Source organism: Podarcis filfolensis (genome assembly GCF_964270895.1).
Source record: "Podarcis filfolensis genome assembly, chromosome: 8".
Classification (NCBI taxonomy): domain Eukaryota; kingdom Metazoa; phylum Chordata; class Lepidosauria; order Squamata; family Lacertidae; genus Podarcis; species Podarcis filfolensis.
Genome location: NC_139611.1, coordinates 7681664 through 7697475, shown reverse-complemented (window position 1 = coordinate 7697475; position 15812 = coordinate 7681664). Strand labels below are relative to the sequence as shown.

General features: G+C 49.1%; 1 protein-coding gene across 3 annotated transcripts in view; it reads right to left on the bottom strand.

The window, feature by feature from the left end:
- The window catches only part of SH2B3 (SH2B adaptor protein 3), a 75776-nt gene that overhangs the window by 48841 nt on the left and 11123 nt on the right, over positions 1 to 15812 (bottom strand). The window contains exons 1-2 of one of the 3 annotated variants that reach the window (XM_083629459.1): positions 14621 to 14851; positions 10775 to 11557 (exon numbers count right to left, since the gene is read on the bottom strand). In XM_083629459.1, the coding sequence (XP_083485585.1) occupies positions 10775 to 11548 (774 nt within the window). In that variant the 5' untranslated portion in view covers positions 11549 to 11557; positions 14621 to 14851. Of the gene's footprint in view, positions 1 to 10774; positions 11558 to 13798; positions 14136 to 14620; positions 14852 to 15812 lie in introns of those variants that run through there. The other 2 variants (XM_083629460.1, XM_083629458.1) reach the window with 2 other exon arrangements.

Here is a 15812-nt window from a genome sequence, read left to right as displayed (position 1 = left end):
CCTGCACCTTGCAAAGGATTGTGGGTCGTGTTTTGCAAGGTGTACGCTTCGTAGTTTCTGGAGGAGGCCCAGGCCTCACCGTCTCCACCATGCAAACCAAGGAGCCAACAAACCATTCCATCCTTTCCAATGTGGTGTAGTGGTTAAGAGTGGTGGGCTCGTAATCTGGTGAACTGGGTTCGCTTCCCTGCTCCTCCACCTGCAGCTGCTGGGTGACCTTGGGCTAGTCACACTTCTCTGAAAGTCTCTCAGCCCCACTCACCTCAGAGTGTTTGTTGTGGGGGAGGAAGGGAAAGGAGATTGTTAGCCTCTTTGAGACTCCTTAAATGTAAAGGTAAAGGGACCCCGGACCATTAGGTCCAGTCGTGACCGACTCTGGGGTTACGGCGCTCATCTTGCTTTAATGGCCGAAGGAGCCGGCATACAGCTTCCGGGTCATGTGGCCAGCATGACTAAGCCGCTTCTGGCGAACCAGAGCAGCGCACGGAAACGCCATTTACCTTCCCGCCGGAGCGGTACCTATTGATCTACTTGCACTTTGACATGCTTTCGAACTGCTAGGTTGGCACGAGCAGGGACCCAGCAACAGGAGCTTACCCTATCACGGGGATTCGAACCGCTGACCTTCTGATCGGCAAGTTCTAGGCTCTGTGGTTTAACCCACAGCGCCACCCGTGTCCCTTTGAAACTCCTTAGGGTAGTGATAAAGCGGGATATCAAATCCAAACTCGTCTTCTTCTCCTCCCCTGGCTGGCCAGTTTACCTAGCACAAACCACAGTTTCGCACATCTGCACATCCCCACTCCAGTTCAGCTTTGGCCCAGAAGAAAAGAACACAAGGAAGATCGGGGCACCACCTGTTGAACTGAGCACTCATTCTGGTTCGTTTGCAGGGAGATTAGACAACGCTGGCTATTTAATGAACATTCACTCTGATTTGTTTGTAGGGAGGTTAGATGACGTTACAACAAAACAAGTGTCATCCCACACTTTCTTTCTCCCAATCAGCAAACTTTAGACTGGAAGCTCCAAGGGGCAGAGGCATGGCTAATCTTTGCCTGTGCCAATTAATAAAAAACAAATAAAATAGCAGCATATTCTGTCATGTTATCAACATTCAGAATTGGTCCCAAATTAATCCCAAATTACTGGGACCAAGCAAAGGGGCTCAGAGGGAAGGAAGCAAGTGTGATTAAGTGAGGGGAGTCACTGGAGAAATTTATGGGAACCGAGAGAATATTTCAATTTTTTATCCATTCCATCCTTATACCAGACTAGCGTGGGGGGAGAAATTGGCAGTCCTCAACCAAATTTCACAAGGCCCCCCCAAAATGGGGTACCAGTATACAGCCCCTACCAACAGATCAACCCCAGGAAAATATAGCCCTCAACAGGGGAAAAGGGCAGGGGGGGGAATTGCAGGTTCCAATCTAGCTCAAATTACTCATATATACTGAACACTGGCACAAGCCGTCTCTATAAATGTCCAAGTGTTTGTGCGATGGATTGTAGTGTTGTTGTTGTTCCAATTTATATACTGCCCTTTATCAAAAGATCTCAGGGTGGTGTACAGCAATAGAAACACATTACAAAACTTCCATGATAAAAAACTTAATTAAAAACATACTGGCAGACAGCCTAATGCTAAAATGATCACCATAATAACTCTTTTCCCGCACACTTTCACAGGCCATAGATTATTTAATAGCCATAGGCCTGGGTAAAGAGGAATAGAGGAATGTTTTTCCTGGCGTCTAAAAATGTGTAATGACGGTGCCAGACGAGCCTTTCTGGGGAGAGCATTCCACAGTTGGGGAGCCACCACCGAAAAGGCCTGTTCTCTTGTTGCCACCCTCCAAACCTCTCTAGGGGTGGGGACATAGAGAAGGGCCTCAGATGACAAGCGCAGGGTGCGGGTCGGTTCATACAGGGAGAGGTGGCCCTTAAGGTATTGAGGTATTGTTGACATGTACACGGATTGCATGTTTGCTGCATGTAACATGCAAAACCCCTATTACCTTCTGTGACTACCCTTGCAGGATCTCAGGTAGAGAAAGACTTCCTGGGCTGGAGATGCTTTATTGCCGTTCAGCTGACAGAGCAGAGGCAAGTAGGAGCAAGGACTGGGGAGAGTCCCGAGGGCCGCAGAGTGTTGCCTCAAGGGCCACATATTAGCCCAAGTTGCCAGGAGCTCCCCATCCCTGCAATAGCTATAGTGATTGGGGGGTAAGGAAGTTCCTTCCTGACCCCCACACAGCACATGGTGCTAAACACAGCACAAAGAGCACATCCTCTCTTCCCAAAGCCTTCTCCTGCCGTAACATCTGGTTGAAATAAAATGACTACAGATGCTTCCGTTGGAAGTACCAATTTTCATGGGATTTTTCAGCTTGGCTGTAAATACTGTATTGCTCTGGGCTGGAACCTGGCAGAATAGTCGAGTCAGCTCTCAAAGGGGAAAACAGCCCCCACCCCACCCCGAAAAATGCTTTCCTGGAATTATTGATTCCAGTATCCTTTCAGCTGGCCATCCATCACCTGTGGCCAGGGATGCCCAAGGGAGAAGCTCGATGGCACAGAATCTGCCAATTCTTCTCCTTCCGAGGCACCCAATTTTTAGGCCAATTCCCCCTCCTGCGTTGAAATCTGGGCTTTAGTCTCTCTATTTCTGGATTCTCCCCCAACACCATGTCCAAAACCATTTCATGAGCATCGTGTTCCAAGAGCTGGATTTGCTAGATGAAAGCAAACATTGCTTTGCATGGCACGTTAAGTTAAGAGGGGAAAGGAAAAAGGAAAAGTTTGCCGAACCTCAACTGTGAGACAAACTGAGTGCTAAAAGTTCTGCCAAGAGTCAGAGTATCTGCTCCTTGAGCTCAACACACACTGCAAACAGAAAAGCACACCATATAAACATTGTCATGCGTGCCATTCTTGACACTTGCTCCTGCGCCCAGTGGCCAGCTGGCACCTCAAATCCCCTGAAGGACCTGGCAGGAGAGACAAAGTGTGAAAATCTCCAAGTGACGCTGCGTAAGTGGATAAAACCATCAGAAAGAATAAATCAACACATCCTTTTACCGGTAAGAAACATGTTGCAATCTGGAATACAGTATTTGTGTGTGTACACAAGAAGTATTGAAACAACAGCAGGATGGCAGCCAATAAGGTGACGCTCGATCCTAGCAAGACAGAAGCTCAGTGGGTGGATCACCTCCTGGCTCTGTTTAATACTCTGCTCTGGAGAGATCCACATTCCCCCAGTCTGGAGTTGAAGTGCCTTTCACCAGCTGCAAAGTCTCTGGGACATTGCTATCTTGGCCACAGTGATCTGACCTCTGGTTCTCTTTTGGCAATGCATTCTATGCTGAGCATCCCTTGAAGACAATTTGGAAACTATTAGAATCCTAGAACTGCAGAGCTGGAAGGGACCACAGAGGTCATGCAACCTAACCCCCAAAATGCAGGAATCTTTTGCTCAATGCGGGGCTCAAATCCACAGCCCTGAGATTAAGGGATATCTCTACCGACTGAGCTATCCCCCTCTGCTACACCTAGTAGAGACTACAGGTGCAAGGTTTCTGGGCACTAAAAGTACTTACCGTATTTTTCGCTCCATAAGATGCACTTTTTCCTTCCTAAAAAGTAAGGGGAAATGTCTGTGCGTCTTATGGAGTGAATGCGTGGTCCCTGGAGCCGAATTGCCCAGGGGCAAAAAGCAGATCATGCTTTTTTTTTTTATTAAAGAGGGAAGTGGGTGTTGAAACAAAGCCACTGATCGGCAAGCGATCGGGAAGGAGATAAGGGACGCTAGCAATAAAGGAGGCTGCCTGGGAGGGGGGGAGGTAAAGACAGCGAACTTGCAAGGAGAGGAGACAGGAATACTAAAGCAATGAGGAGAGAAATTAAAAGAAAAGGAGGAGCAAAAAACTGCTCCAGCTAAGGAAAAGACACTAAAGCAAACAAGAGGGAAGGGGGTGTTGAAAGGAAGCAGCTGATCGGTAAGCGATCGGGAGGGAGATAAGGGACGCTAGCAATAAAGAAGGCTGCTTGGGAGGGGGGAGGTAAAAGCCCATGGATCCTCAGGATTTTTGCATTGGGTCACCCAAAATTCACCATCAGATCACATAGCATGTCCATAGCTACAGCCTGCACCAAAAAAATCACACATCCACTGTTGAATGGGGCCACAATGGCGCAAAAACGTGGTTATAAAGCATGGATCCACATGGATTCTCAGGATTTTTGCATTGGGCTACCCCAAAGTCACCGTCAGATCACATGTCTTTGGCCACAACATGAACCACAAAAATCATACATCCACTGTTTTGTTCAGAATATTTTTTTTTCTTGTTTTCGTCCTCTAAAAACTAAGTGCGTCTTATGGAGCGAAAAATGCGCTAATTGGCTTCCAAATTTACTTGCCAGCCCAACTCAAGGTAATGGCTTTGAAAGCCCTATGTGACATTGCCCCAGGTACCTAATGGAACACCTGCCGAGATTCAGAGGTCATCTGATGATACCATTCATCAGGTCCTTTCACTAGCAGCGATGATGCATTTTTAGCTGGGATTCCCTCCCCAAAGAGGACTGCCCAGAGTCCATTCTGCCGTCCTTTCATGACCAGGCAAAATTGTTCTCATTCTCCCAGGCCTCTTAAGGGATTCTAGATCTCTCTGAAGTTTTAACTGGGGTTTTCCTCTAATTACTTTTCACATTAATTGCCTTTTGCTTCTTAAACGTGACATTTCTTTGTGAACCGCCCAGGGATCTTTGTTGCTGCTGCTGCTGTTGAGTGAACAGTGGTATATAAATCTCGTAAACGAAATAAAAATAAAGTAAGGTGGAATCTACAGACATATAAAAAAAAGTTCTGAAAATGCTTCTTTTTTAAAAAAAAAAGTTTTTAAGAGTACAGTGGTATACCTTGGTTTACAACCATAATCCGCTCTGGAGGTCCGTTTGTAAACCAAAACAGGTTGTAACATTTTATTTGCAGCTGAGACCAAAGATAGTTCTTGATGTGACCAGGGGAAAGCATCTAGATCAGAGCCAGTTTAGGAATAGCAAAACTAGCATCACTTGCAGGCTGGAGTCTTTGAGATAGTGCTGGATAGTAGGAGCTGCAGAGGCAACAGTTTTCTCTAACACCCCTGCCCGCTTTATAATTTCTGTGGGGCAAAGTTAACATGCACAGTTGGGAGTCAGGGGGGCAGAAGGAGAAATCTGCCCCCATTCCCTGCACTAGCTAGTCTGAAATATACCTCTGCTCCATTCAGAGATCAGGCTTGCTCTTAAAGGATGAAAGTGGATGAAAGTGGATTGATTTGGGGGCGGGGGTCGAGAACCTTGGCATGTTATCAAGTCACCTATACTCCTTGCTGCAATCCAAGCCATGCACTCCAAGGTGTAGGTGGATCTCCTTCAAAAGCAGGCTCTTCTGTTTTCCCTTGGAAGAGACGGAGCCTTCTCAGTGGTGGCTTCACCCCTTTGGAATTCCCTCCACCCCAGCGAGAAACATGGAAGGTCCTTGTCACAGCTGGCTTTTTTGAGAACACTTAAAGCCTTTAAAAATAAAATCCCAGTCCTATGTTAAAGGGAGGGGGAAAACGTTTTGCTGCTGATCTGTTTGTGGTTTTTGAAAATGGCAAATTTGCTGTATTTAACTTGGGATCTTCTGATGCTTCTAAGCTTCGTTTTAAAAATATTTGCCCCCCTGGAAACTGCCTGGGCATGGGCAATGTACCCTGAGGGGAGAGCACAGAAATCCGTTTTTAAATAAACGTATACTCAAAGCTCTTAATTAATAAATAGTAGCTCTTGTTTAATAAGAATTAAATAATTAATGTTAATTAAGAGCCGGTGCGGTGCAGTGTCAGACTAGGGGCCTGGGAGACCTGGGTTCAAATCCTACCAACTGGTCACAGAGCTCTCTGGGTGACCTTGGGACCTCTTGCAGCATCTTCGCCTAGCCTACCTCAAAGGGTTGTTGTGGGAATTAAACGAAGAGGTTTAAAACGTGCTTGTCGCCTTCAGCTCCTTGGAGGACAAGGTGGAATATAAATGCAATGATAAACTAATGAATTCGATGCAGACAAAGCAACATTTATGCACTGGGGGTTCAGGAAGAATCTCTTGAAATGCAACGGAGCCCCCAGAACAAGAAATCACTGGATTTGCGGCAAATCGAAGAAGTGACCCCTATGCCCTCTTTTTTAAAAACAGCAACAGCACTTAATACTTATTCCCTCACAGATTTGTAACTTAAGGGCAAACGCAGACTGCCTTCCCCTTTCTTGCAGGGGCTGTGGGGGAGCTGCGGTGTGCAGAAAATATTCTCTCAGTAAAGGAAGGCCCAAGCTGCATGAGGAGAATGTTATGTTGTTGAGTCCTCCGGAAGACACTCGCATCCGACACGGCCCCACGGAGCTATATTTAGTTCCTGAAGGGCTGGGGGGTTGGGGAGAGAGGAGAGCGAACGCCAAACACCAAATCCTTTGGCGAGCCTACGTGAGTTTAAATTCAATCCCCGTCCTCGGCTCTCTATTAATTGCCGGCCTCTGTGCGCTGGATGAATAGATTCCTGTTTTAACATGGGGGGGGCGCGCGCTTTGAAGGCATGGAAGAGAGGAGGAGGAGGAAGAAAGCAAATTTCTCCTCTGCAAAAAAAAAGAAGACAATTCTTATGACTGATGACCTTTCCTATCTTCATTGTGACCTGCGCTTGCAAAATTTTCCAGGCGGAAAGGCTTTTGCCATTCACAAACCTTCCTTTGGGGCAGCAGCCAGCGCGCGCACACACACCCCAAAAGAGATGGAAAGAGCATTTACTCTCGGCCGGCTCATCCAAGGATGCTGGCTTTCAGCCCTTAGCTCCCATGAGATATGCAGGGGCCAAATTTTGGCAGGCATGTAAAAGCAGCTTTGCTTGCCAAAGGAGGGGAGCTTCTATCTATTGATTCCACCCCAACAAGGCAACCAAACTGTCAGAGGGCTGCCCCCCCCCCACCGCAACTTGCCCCCATCTCTATTGTATTTTAATATTCTGTTGAAAGCCGCCCAGAGTGGCTAGGGAAACCCAGCCAGATGGGCGGGGTATAAATAATAAATTATTATTATTACAGTGGTACCTCGGGTTAAAGCTATGGTTTTCCCAGTAGTGATGTATGGAAGTGAGAGCTGGACCATAAAGAAGGCTGATCGCCAAAGAATGGATGCTTTTGAATTATGGTGCTGGAGGAGACTCTTGAGAGTCCCATGGGCTGCAAGAAGATCAAACCTCTCCATTCTGAAGGAAATCAGCCCTGAGTGCTCACTGGAAGGACAGATCCTGAAGCTGAGGCTCCAATACTTTGGCCACCTCATGAGAAGAGGACGAGATGGTTGGACAGTGTTCTCGAAGCTACGAACATGAGTTTGACCAAACTGCAGGAGGCAGTGGAAGAGAGGAGTACCTGGTGTGTTCTGGTCCATGGGGTCACGAAGAGTTGGACACGACTAAACGACTAAACAACAGCACCTCGGGTTAAGTACTTAATTCGTTCTGGAGGTCCGTTCCTAATCTGAAACTGTTCTTAACCTGAAGCACCACTTTAGCCGCCACCATGCGATTTCTGTTCTCATCCTGAAGCAAAGTTCTTAACCTGAAGCACTATTTCTGGGTTAGCGGAGTCTGTAACCTGAAACGTATGTAACCTGAAGCGTATGTAACCCGAGGTACCACTGTATTATCATCGTCATCATAATCATCTCTGGGTTAAATCAAGAAATCTCTCAAAGGGAAAAGGGATGGAAGGGCCTGTCAGTTTCAGGTTATCTTAGCTTCTCATTTCCCCCAGTTTTAAAGAATTGTAGAGTTGGAAGGGACCTTCGAGGGTCATCTAGTCCAACCCCCTGCAATGAAGGAATCTCAGCTAAAGCATCCATGACAAACGGCTGTCCAACCACTGTTTAAAAACCTCCAAGGAAGGAGAGTCCACAATCCCCCGAGGGAGTCGGTTCCACTGTCGAACAGCTCTTATAGCCAGTTCTCCACAATTTGTTTATCTTAGATAATCACGAAAATCAGTACGCATTTTAGTGCAAGTTTCTTCCAAGCAACACATCATTTGTTTGTTTGCAAAGATACTTATATCCAGCTAATTTATAAAGAAAATATCAAAGCAGTTCACAACAACTGCACACAGAACCATGCAATAAAAGCCACATAAAAAAAGTTAAAATCAGAAATCAGATATTGTGGGAAGAGGAATTCCTAATTGCCTGCATAGGCCTGACAGAATAGAAAAGGTTTCAGTTTTGATGAATGCAGACATTTTTGCAAGCACTCTCTCCTAATATATTTTCACAAATGTATGCATTGTTTTAAAAATACTTTACATATCCCCCCTAAGATATGCATTTTTGTAAACATTGGCTGGGTAGAGAACTAACATTGGGGCAAGGATGAATTTCAAAGGATAGTTGCCTTTTGGTTTGCAAGTTGTTTTGGAATCAACGTGAACTGAACCAAGAGGGAGATTGAATGGTGTGGTCTGCAGTTCTGGGCAGGAGCTGGGACCGAACGACAGGAGCTCACCCCGTCGCGGGGATTCAAACCGCCGACCTTCTGATCGGCAAGTCCTAGGCTCTGCGGTTTAATCCACAGCACCACCCGCGTCCCTTTGAGACTCCTTAGGGTAGTGATAAAGTGGGATATCAAATCCAAACTCTTCTTCTTCTTCCTTCTCAAAGTCCAACACCGCATTTACCTGGCTTTGGGAAGACAGGACAAGGGCTGGGGGGGGGGCATCGTATGTTGCAGAGGGCCATGCATTGGACCACCCTTGTCTAAAGTCTTTAATGAAATACGGCCAACCTACCTGTGTGCCCATCTCTCTATCCCTTGCGCTGGTGCTGCTAGGGACACAGGGAAAACCTGGCCAGAGATTCGCCAATAAAGGCCAGCTGCACCTTCTGCTACCTGCAGCGCGGCTGGAAGTTGCGAGGTGCTAGAAATTGGCAAATGCTGAATCTTGGTATACAGTCGTACCTTGGAAGTCGAACGGAATCCATTCCGGAAGTCCGTTTGACTTCCAAAACATTCAGAAACCAAAGCATGGCTTCTGATTGGCTGCAGAAAGCTCCTGCAGCCAATCAGAAGCTGCGGAAGCCCCGTCGGACGTTCGGCTTCCAAAAATAGTTCACAAACCAGAACAGTCACTGTTTGCGGCGTTTGGGAGCCAAAATGTTCGAGAACTAAGCTGTTTGAAAACGAAGGTACGACTGTACTCGATTCTGTATGGTAGCATTGGCAGAAGAACTGACATACGAGCAGCACAAGGAAAATCTGATTGTTTATCGCTCTGTAGCTCCTGGTAGCCATTCACAGGCTATAAGAGACAAAGATCATGGAAGAAAACCACCAAACACACATGGAAGGATGTGGGAGACCTTTTGGAATAAGCTGATGGACTCTGATTCTAGCATGCATTGCCAGGATTGTATGTTTGCCAAGCCAAATATTACATTATGTTGATCTTTATGCTTTTTTGCAATTTTGAAAATAAATAAAAACATTTATAAACAACAACAACTGTGGGCTGTGTAAATAACAAATTCCTTTTATCTGGCTCCTCCAACATTCGCATCACCGGATGTCAACAAATTCCTGTGTTACGACAGGATGAAAACTCTCCTAGGCCAATTTTCTCCATAAACCTCTATAATGGCAGCTCTTATTTTCCTTTTCTCGAAACTAAAACGTCTCCAAGTCTGCAACCTTTCTTTATAGGGGAGTCACACCACCCCCTTGCTCATTTTTGGTTTGGCGAGACACATGCCAATTAAAATCAAAGCACCCCCAAACTTTCTTGCAGTTGCAAAACTGCACCGAAAGTGGGATTGCATTTTGCAGCCTCAAAACCACCATGAATGCACAACTGAAAAAGGGCCTGGTGGGGGAGGCGATGTCTACCCCACATCTAAGCTTAGACCTAGAGACAAAGAATCTCCCCAGCTCAGTTTCACTTTCAGTAAACCCACCTCCCTTGGGAAGATGATGATCACTATACTTTCACTAGGGCAAGCACCGTTTAACCAGGTCCTTCTCACCAGTCAAGAAAACGTAAACAACAACACCACCATTCTAGTAGAAGATTCACACACAAAAAATGGGTCTCCTTTTCCCTCCTCTGGGGGCTGGCTCCAAGGACCTCCTGGGGAAAAAGCTGCTCCAACTCCTCCTCAGGCGGTCCAGGCAAAGTGCCAACACGACAACAAACCATTTGGACAGATACCTCACCATGCCAAGCCTTGACAATGGCCCTGCACTTGATTAGCTGCTCCTTCCCTGTGAATTTCTCTAAGCACATAGTCATCTAAGGCAGGCATAGGCAAACTCCGGGCCTCCAGATGTATGGGACTACAAATCCCATCATTCCTAGCTAACAGGACCAGTGGTCAGGGATGATGGGAATTGTAGTCCCAAACATCTGGAGGGCTGGAGTTTGATGATGCCTGATCTAAAGCAACCCCTTGCCCTCTACTAGCAGTAGGACTCTGGAAATATAATTGTGCGCCGTAGGAAACAGACAAAGCCTCTGGGCAAAACGCCCCACCTCAGTGGTTCCTCCCACGAGGATGAATGAAAATGCAGGAAGAGACAAATTCTGCTTACTGGGAAAAAGGCACAGTTGTGCTTCAGGGCAGCAAACAGCTTCCCCAAGGCAACCAAAACCGCAACAAGCCATTGAGACAGAGAGACAGGCCTCTGGGAACGGCTCCCTTCACTCACCTTGGGGGGGTCAAAGACCTCCAGGATGTAATCGTCGTTGTCCAAAGTCCCTGCTCTCCGCAAAACCAGCCGGCACCTCTGCCAGCAAGCTCCGCTGTCCATCGTAGCCTCGGTCACCATCCAGTATTTCAGACTGCCCTCTTTCTGAATCTGAGAAGAGGGGTCTTGCGAAAGGGCCCACGGGAAGAACTTCCGGGCAAGGCCAGGCTTTGAAACGGCGTCCAATATCTCCCCTCCTCCGGGGGCCGGCTCCAAGGACCTCCTGCGGAAAAAGCTGCGCCAACTCCTCCTCAGGCGGTCCAGGGAAAAGGGTCTCCTCGCGGCCAAGGGGGAAGCTGTTCCTGCAAGGTCCTCCGAGCTCCAGGCCTTGGTCAGGCCTCGGGGGTGGGCCTCCGGGCCCCTGGCGGCCTGGTCAGCCAGCTCCACTTCGGCTTTGGCCACGACGCCCCCGAGGGAGCCCCCCGGCTGCTTCCGGCCAGTCTCCCGGTAATCCCGCACCCTGCTGAAGGGGAGAATGCGGAACCGGTTCATGGCAAAGCCATCCTTCACCTCGTTGCGGAAGTACTGCTGGAAAAGGTCGGCGAACTGGAGGGAGAAGTTCTCGGCCGCCAGGACTTCGTGCTGGGGGTTCTCGCTGACAAAGAGGAGGTACTTGCGGGCCAGCTCTCTGGCGGTGGAGATGGCATGGTGCTCGCAAAACTCATTCCAGCCGCCGGGGTGCGCGGGGTCGCCTGGCGGGGCAGGGAGCCCGTTCATCACAGGGGCCGGAAACATTTGGGTGCACTGCGGAAAAACGAGAACACAACCGCAATAGGAATGAATGGCAAAAGTAATAATGCCACAGGAGCAACAATGGACTTGAATTCATAGACACTGCCGGTTCTGACTACAGTGGTACTTCTGGTTATGTACTTAATTCGTTCCGGAGGTCCGTTCTTAACCTGAAACTGTTCTTAACCTGAGACACCACTTTAGCTAATGGGGCCTCCCGCCACTGCTGCCTGATTTCTGTTCTCATCCTGAAGCAAAGTTCTTAACCCGAGGTACTATTTCTGGGTTAGCGGAGTCTGAAACCTGAAGCGTCTGGAACCTGAAGGATATGTAACCCAAGGTACCACTGTATACGGGTCAATTTCAAGAGATTTCCCCTCAGGAGAGTTTCCATTTATTTTATTTATTTCGTAAGATTTACACACTGTCTGGTTGCAAAAAGAAGAAGAAAGGAAACTCAAAGTGGTTTACCAAAAGCAAGCTGGTAGGTTTCTTGCATCCCCCAAGAACAAGAACATCCCTGCATTGTCTTTCAAGGACAGTTTAAACCCAAAACCTCTTATTTAGTTAGTGAAACTGAGCGCAAAGGGTGTCTGGTTAGGATTCGGAGAGATCCAGGTTCCAAGGTCAGCTCAAGGGCAACCTTCAGTTGCTATGGCTCAGCTTGACTTACCTTGAGGAGAGGGTTAGGGAAGAGACGACACAGCAATATTAAAATGCAATAAATGCATGTTGTTGTAAATGTATAGCCTTAAAAACTGCAATATAGATCCCTGATCTATATTGGAGAAGGTTGTTCCTGGCTATCAGACTCCACATCTATCCCCAGAGCAGCCCCCTGACCACCCCCACCCCCTGGTTATGCACACAGACCAGGTTCTTCCAAGGAAAAGGAATGGACATGCTACGTTTTCAAGTATCTGCTCCACAACCCATACGGAAGGGGTGTGGAACCTTGCACACAGGTGGCCCTGCAAGCCTCTGGATCTGAACCTCAGGACTTCTCCCCAGGCAAGACGCTCTCCCAAGCAACACCTGCTTGTAGTCCTGGTTTGCATTTTCCTTGAGTGCTTGGACCCGGCTGGGATGCATCCCTGAACTCTGAAACTGGAACCGTGACTGTTTAATGTGGTATCACAGTGCTTTGAATGAATGCTGTGAGTGTGGTCTTAGTTCCACACTTTGCAATGGGATGATATCCTGCACTACAATGCACCTGAGGGTACCAGGCTAGCTTAGCAGGGCAGGCATGCCGTGAGGCATATACCGCTAAGCACTCCTCTGTCCCTCCAGCACCTCATTCGCAGCCTCTAAGCACCTGCTGCCTGAGGCAGGCAACCTCATCTCTACCTAATGGTAGGGCCGGCCCCAGGTTTGTGCAAGGAAGTCCAGCGCTCTCTCAAAGGCCTCTCTCTACACAAAGGCATGGGATTTCGCAGCCCGCTTGGCCCTAGAGCGTGACGCCCTCCCAGCAAGCCCCTCTCCTCATCCTGCAAAAGTGTTTTTATCATTGCAGCGCACGCCACTCCAAGCAGGAAGTGCGTTCGTTGCCCGCCCCAGTCAGCAGCACATGGGCAGCCTCTCTTCGCAGGCAGGCTCGAGACTTCCTCGAGAAAACCCATGCTTGCAATTTAAAGGCAAACTGACGGGAACGCCTCTCTAGGAAAGTTTGCTGGCAGAGACAGGGTCCTTTAAATAATAGCGATCACAATCCAAGTCTTATAAACGGCAGCGTTCTGCCCACTGCAGAAGTAGCTATGCCAACTTCTGAATCTAGCTCCATCAACCACTGCCAGACAGGGGCCCCTGGCACCCCCACTTTCCCCAGGAGGCTGAAAAAAGTTCCCCGCTTCTGATTCACAGCTCACCCAGATTGCAAGCTTTCTTTAACAATCACACACTCGCAATGGGCTGCTGCACGGAGCACCCAGCGGCTGCATCGGTTGCGATTTCAGATCGGCCAGGAACTTTTCATGGTTTCCGAGGGGGAAAGGGTCAGTCACAAAACGCTGAGCCGTGCGACATTTTGGGAGCACGCCCGGGAAGAGGAAAGCCGCCGGGGTCTGGCATGTGTCAGGAGCAGGCCTGAGTGGCAAGACATCCCAGGGGTCAGAGTGGGGGACAGGAAGACATAGCAGGCAGCGATCTGAGAAGCAGGGGTCTCGATAATGGGCAAAGCGAGGAGAGAGTTAGCTGCAGCAGGCCGGGAGCTGGAGCAAAGGAGATAGCGGGACGATGAGGATCCTTTCTTACGCTGCTGGTGGCGCAGGGACTTCACATGCCCTTGGTCAGAACGAACGCAAGGAAGAAGCAGGGGCACCACGTGGCTGAGAGGACCCCCACAGATACCACGCCACCACGCTTCTGGGTGGCCGAACCCCAGGTGGGGCGAGCCACCCAGCCCAGAAGAGCCGGCAGAACTTGGAAGCCAACGCCAGAAGCCTCCAATCCGCTCCGGATCCGGAACCCAGAAAGGCATGCAAACGTGCTCCGCTGCTGGTCGGGCGCCTGAGCTCTTTGCCCCCCAGCCGGGCCCCCGCCTGCTGGGTCTATCAGCGAGACCAGCCTGTGGATGACTCAGCAGCTGCTCTCGCTTCCACACACCAGGCCTTGTGCTTCACCTCAAGCCTTCCAGTGGTCACTGGGAAACGGGTGGGGGTAGGGGAGAGAGCGTGGGTAGGTGGGATCCAGCGGTCGTAGTTAAACAGGAGGAACCCCCAAGCACCACAATACCCCTTGCCCTGCAAAACAACGACAACAACAATTGGTTCTCCCTCTTGCAAAGGAGAGGTGCCATATTTGGGTTTTCCTTCCCATCGGACAACTACGTTATCAGCGCAACTGGATATGGCAGCTTTGTAGAAACTCCTATTTTAAAGCCAGGGTTGTCTTAACAACACACTGTAAATAGCCCACCCGGCGGTGGAACACCCCCCCCCCGCCTCTTAGTGACACAGCCAAAATTTGCAAAACAGCAAGCGCACTTTCAGGAAGGGGTTTCCCCCGCACTCCAGCGCAGCAGAGAAAGTAAACGAAGGACCCCGCCCCAAATCGACACAAGGTGTGCACCGTTACCTTGCAGGTGGCAGACTGGCACCTGTGGACGCGCTGGCCGGAGGGGGAGGCCCACCCATTTGGGAAGGAAAGCTCCTGGTGCAAAAATGGAGCGCCCCCCCACTTGTGAGCGCAGAGTTCCCGGTCACGCACTAGGAAGGGCAGCGTTGACGTGCGGCAACGGCAGCCGTGCAACACCGAAATAGAAGCGCGTGGAAGATTCCCCCTTCTGCCGGCCGAATAAAATAAAAAAACACAATGGCTTTTTCTAGCGAGCGCTATAGGAGGAAGTCCACTCCCAGCTTCTCCTCCTTTTTAGACTGGGGAAGTTGACGCGCTGCTCAGATGGAGGCAGGGGGAAGCATATTTCGTGCTCCTGAAGAGCAGGGAGGTCTGAAGTTATGGGACAGTTGGGTTCTCAATGAGAACCCCTCCCTTGGCACACAGGGGCAACACCAGAGTGCATGAAGCAGCAAACATATATACAAAACACACACACACTGTACAGCTGTAGGGCTGCCTGTTCCCCTCCCCAACTACCCTTCTATTCCCCCCCCCCAGTAAGCTCCCCTAGAGCCTCCCCTTCTTGCCCCATGCAATTAGAAATCCTTTGATGGGGGCTGTGTGATGACAGCATTACATTTTAATGTATATAGGAAGATATTCAGTAGCTCACTAGTCTTCAGTGAGAGATGTTCAAGCCGCAATAGGATCATGAGGTCTGACCTAGAATGGGTTGCATCTGCAGCACCTCTTTGGGAGAGGAAAAGATTTTGAAAGAGCAACGGCAGAAGAAAGATGAGAGGGAAAAGGAGGAGGACAAGCAGAACCAGAAAAGAGAACCGACAGAAGAGGAGTGTACAGAAGGAAAGAAATTGGCTGCCTGTCTGTAGTAACCCCTTGTTTCCACGCTGAGGGAACCCTTTCCACAGAGCATCTTGGCATTGTGGACGGTGATGGGAAGCCACAAAGTGCACACTGGCCAGGCCTGCTATGTCTCGCCATCGCTCTGTGTGCGCCAACTCCCCAACCCAAACCTCTGGCTGAGCACGAAACTTGAAACACAAGATGCCCACCATTCCTGATCTACTCGGAGAACCGCCAACAAACTTCTGAGAAACACCAACCCGTCCCCAGAATGCAGCCAATCTGGGCACTGCAAACAACCACATCCAGGGTTCTGTCACTCACACACTTAGCTGGCTTTCAGCTA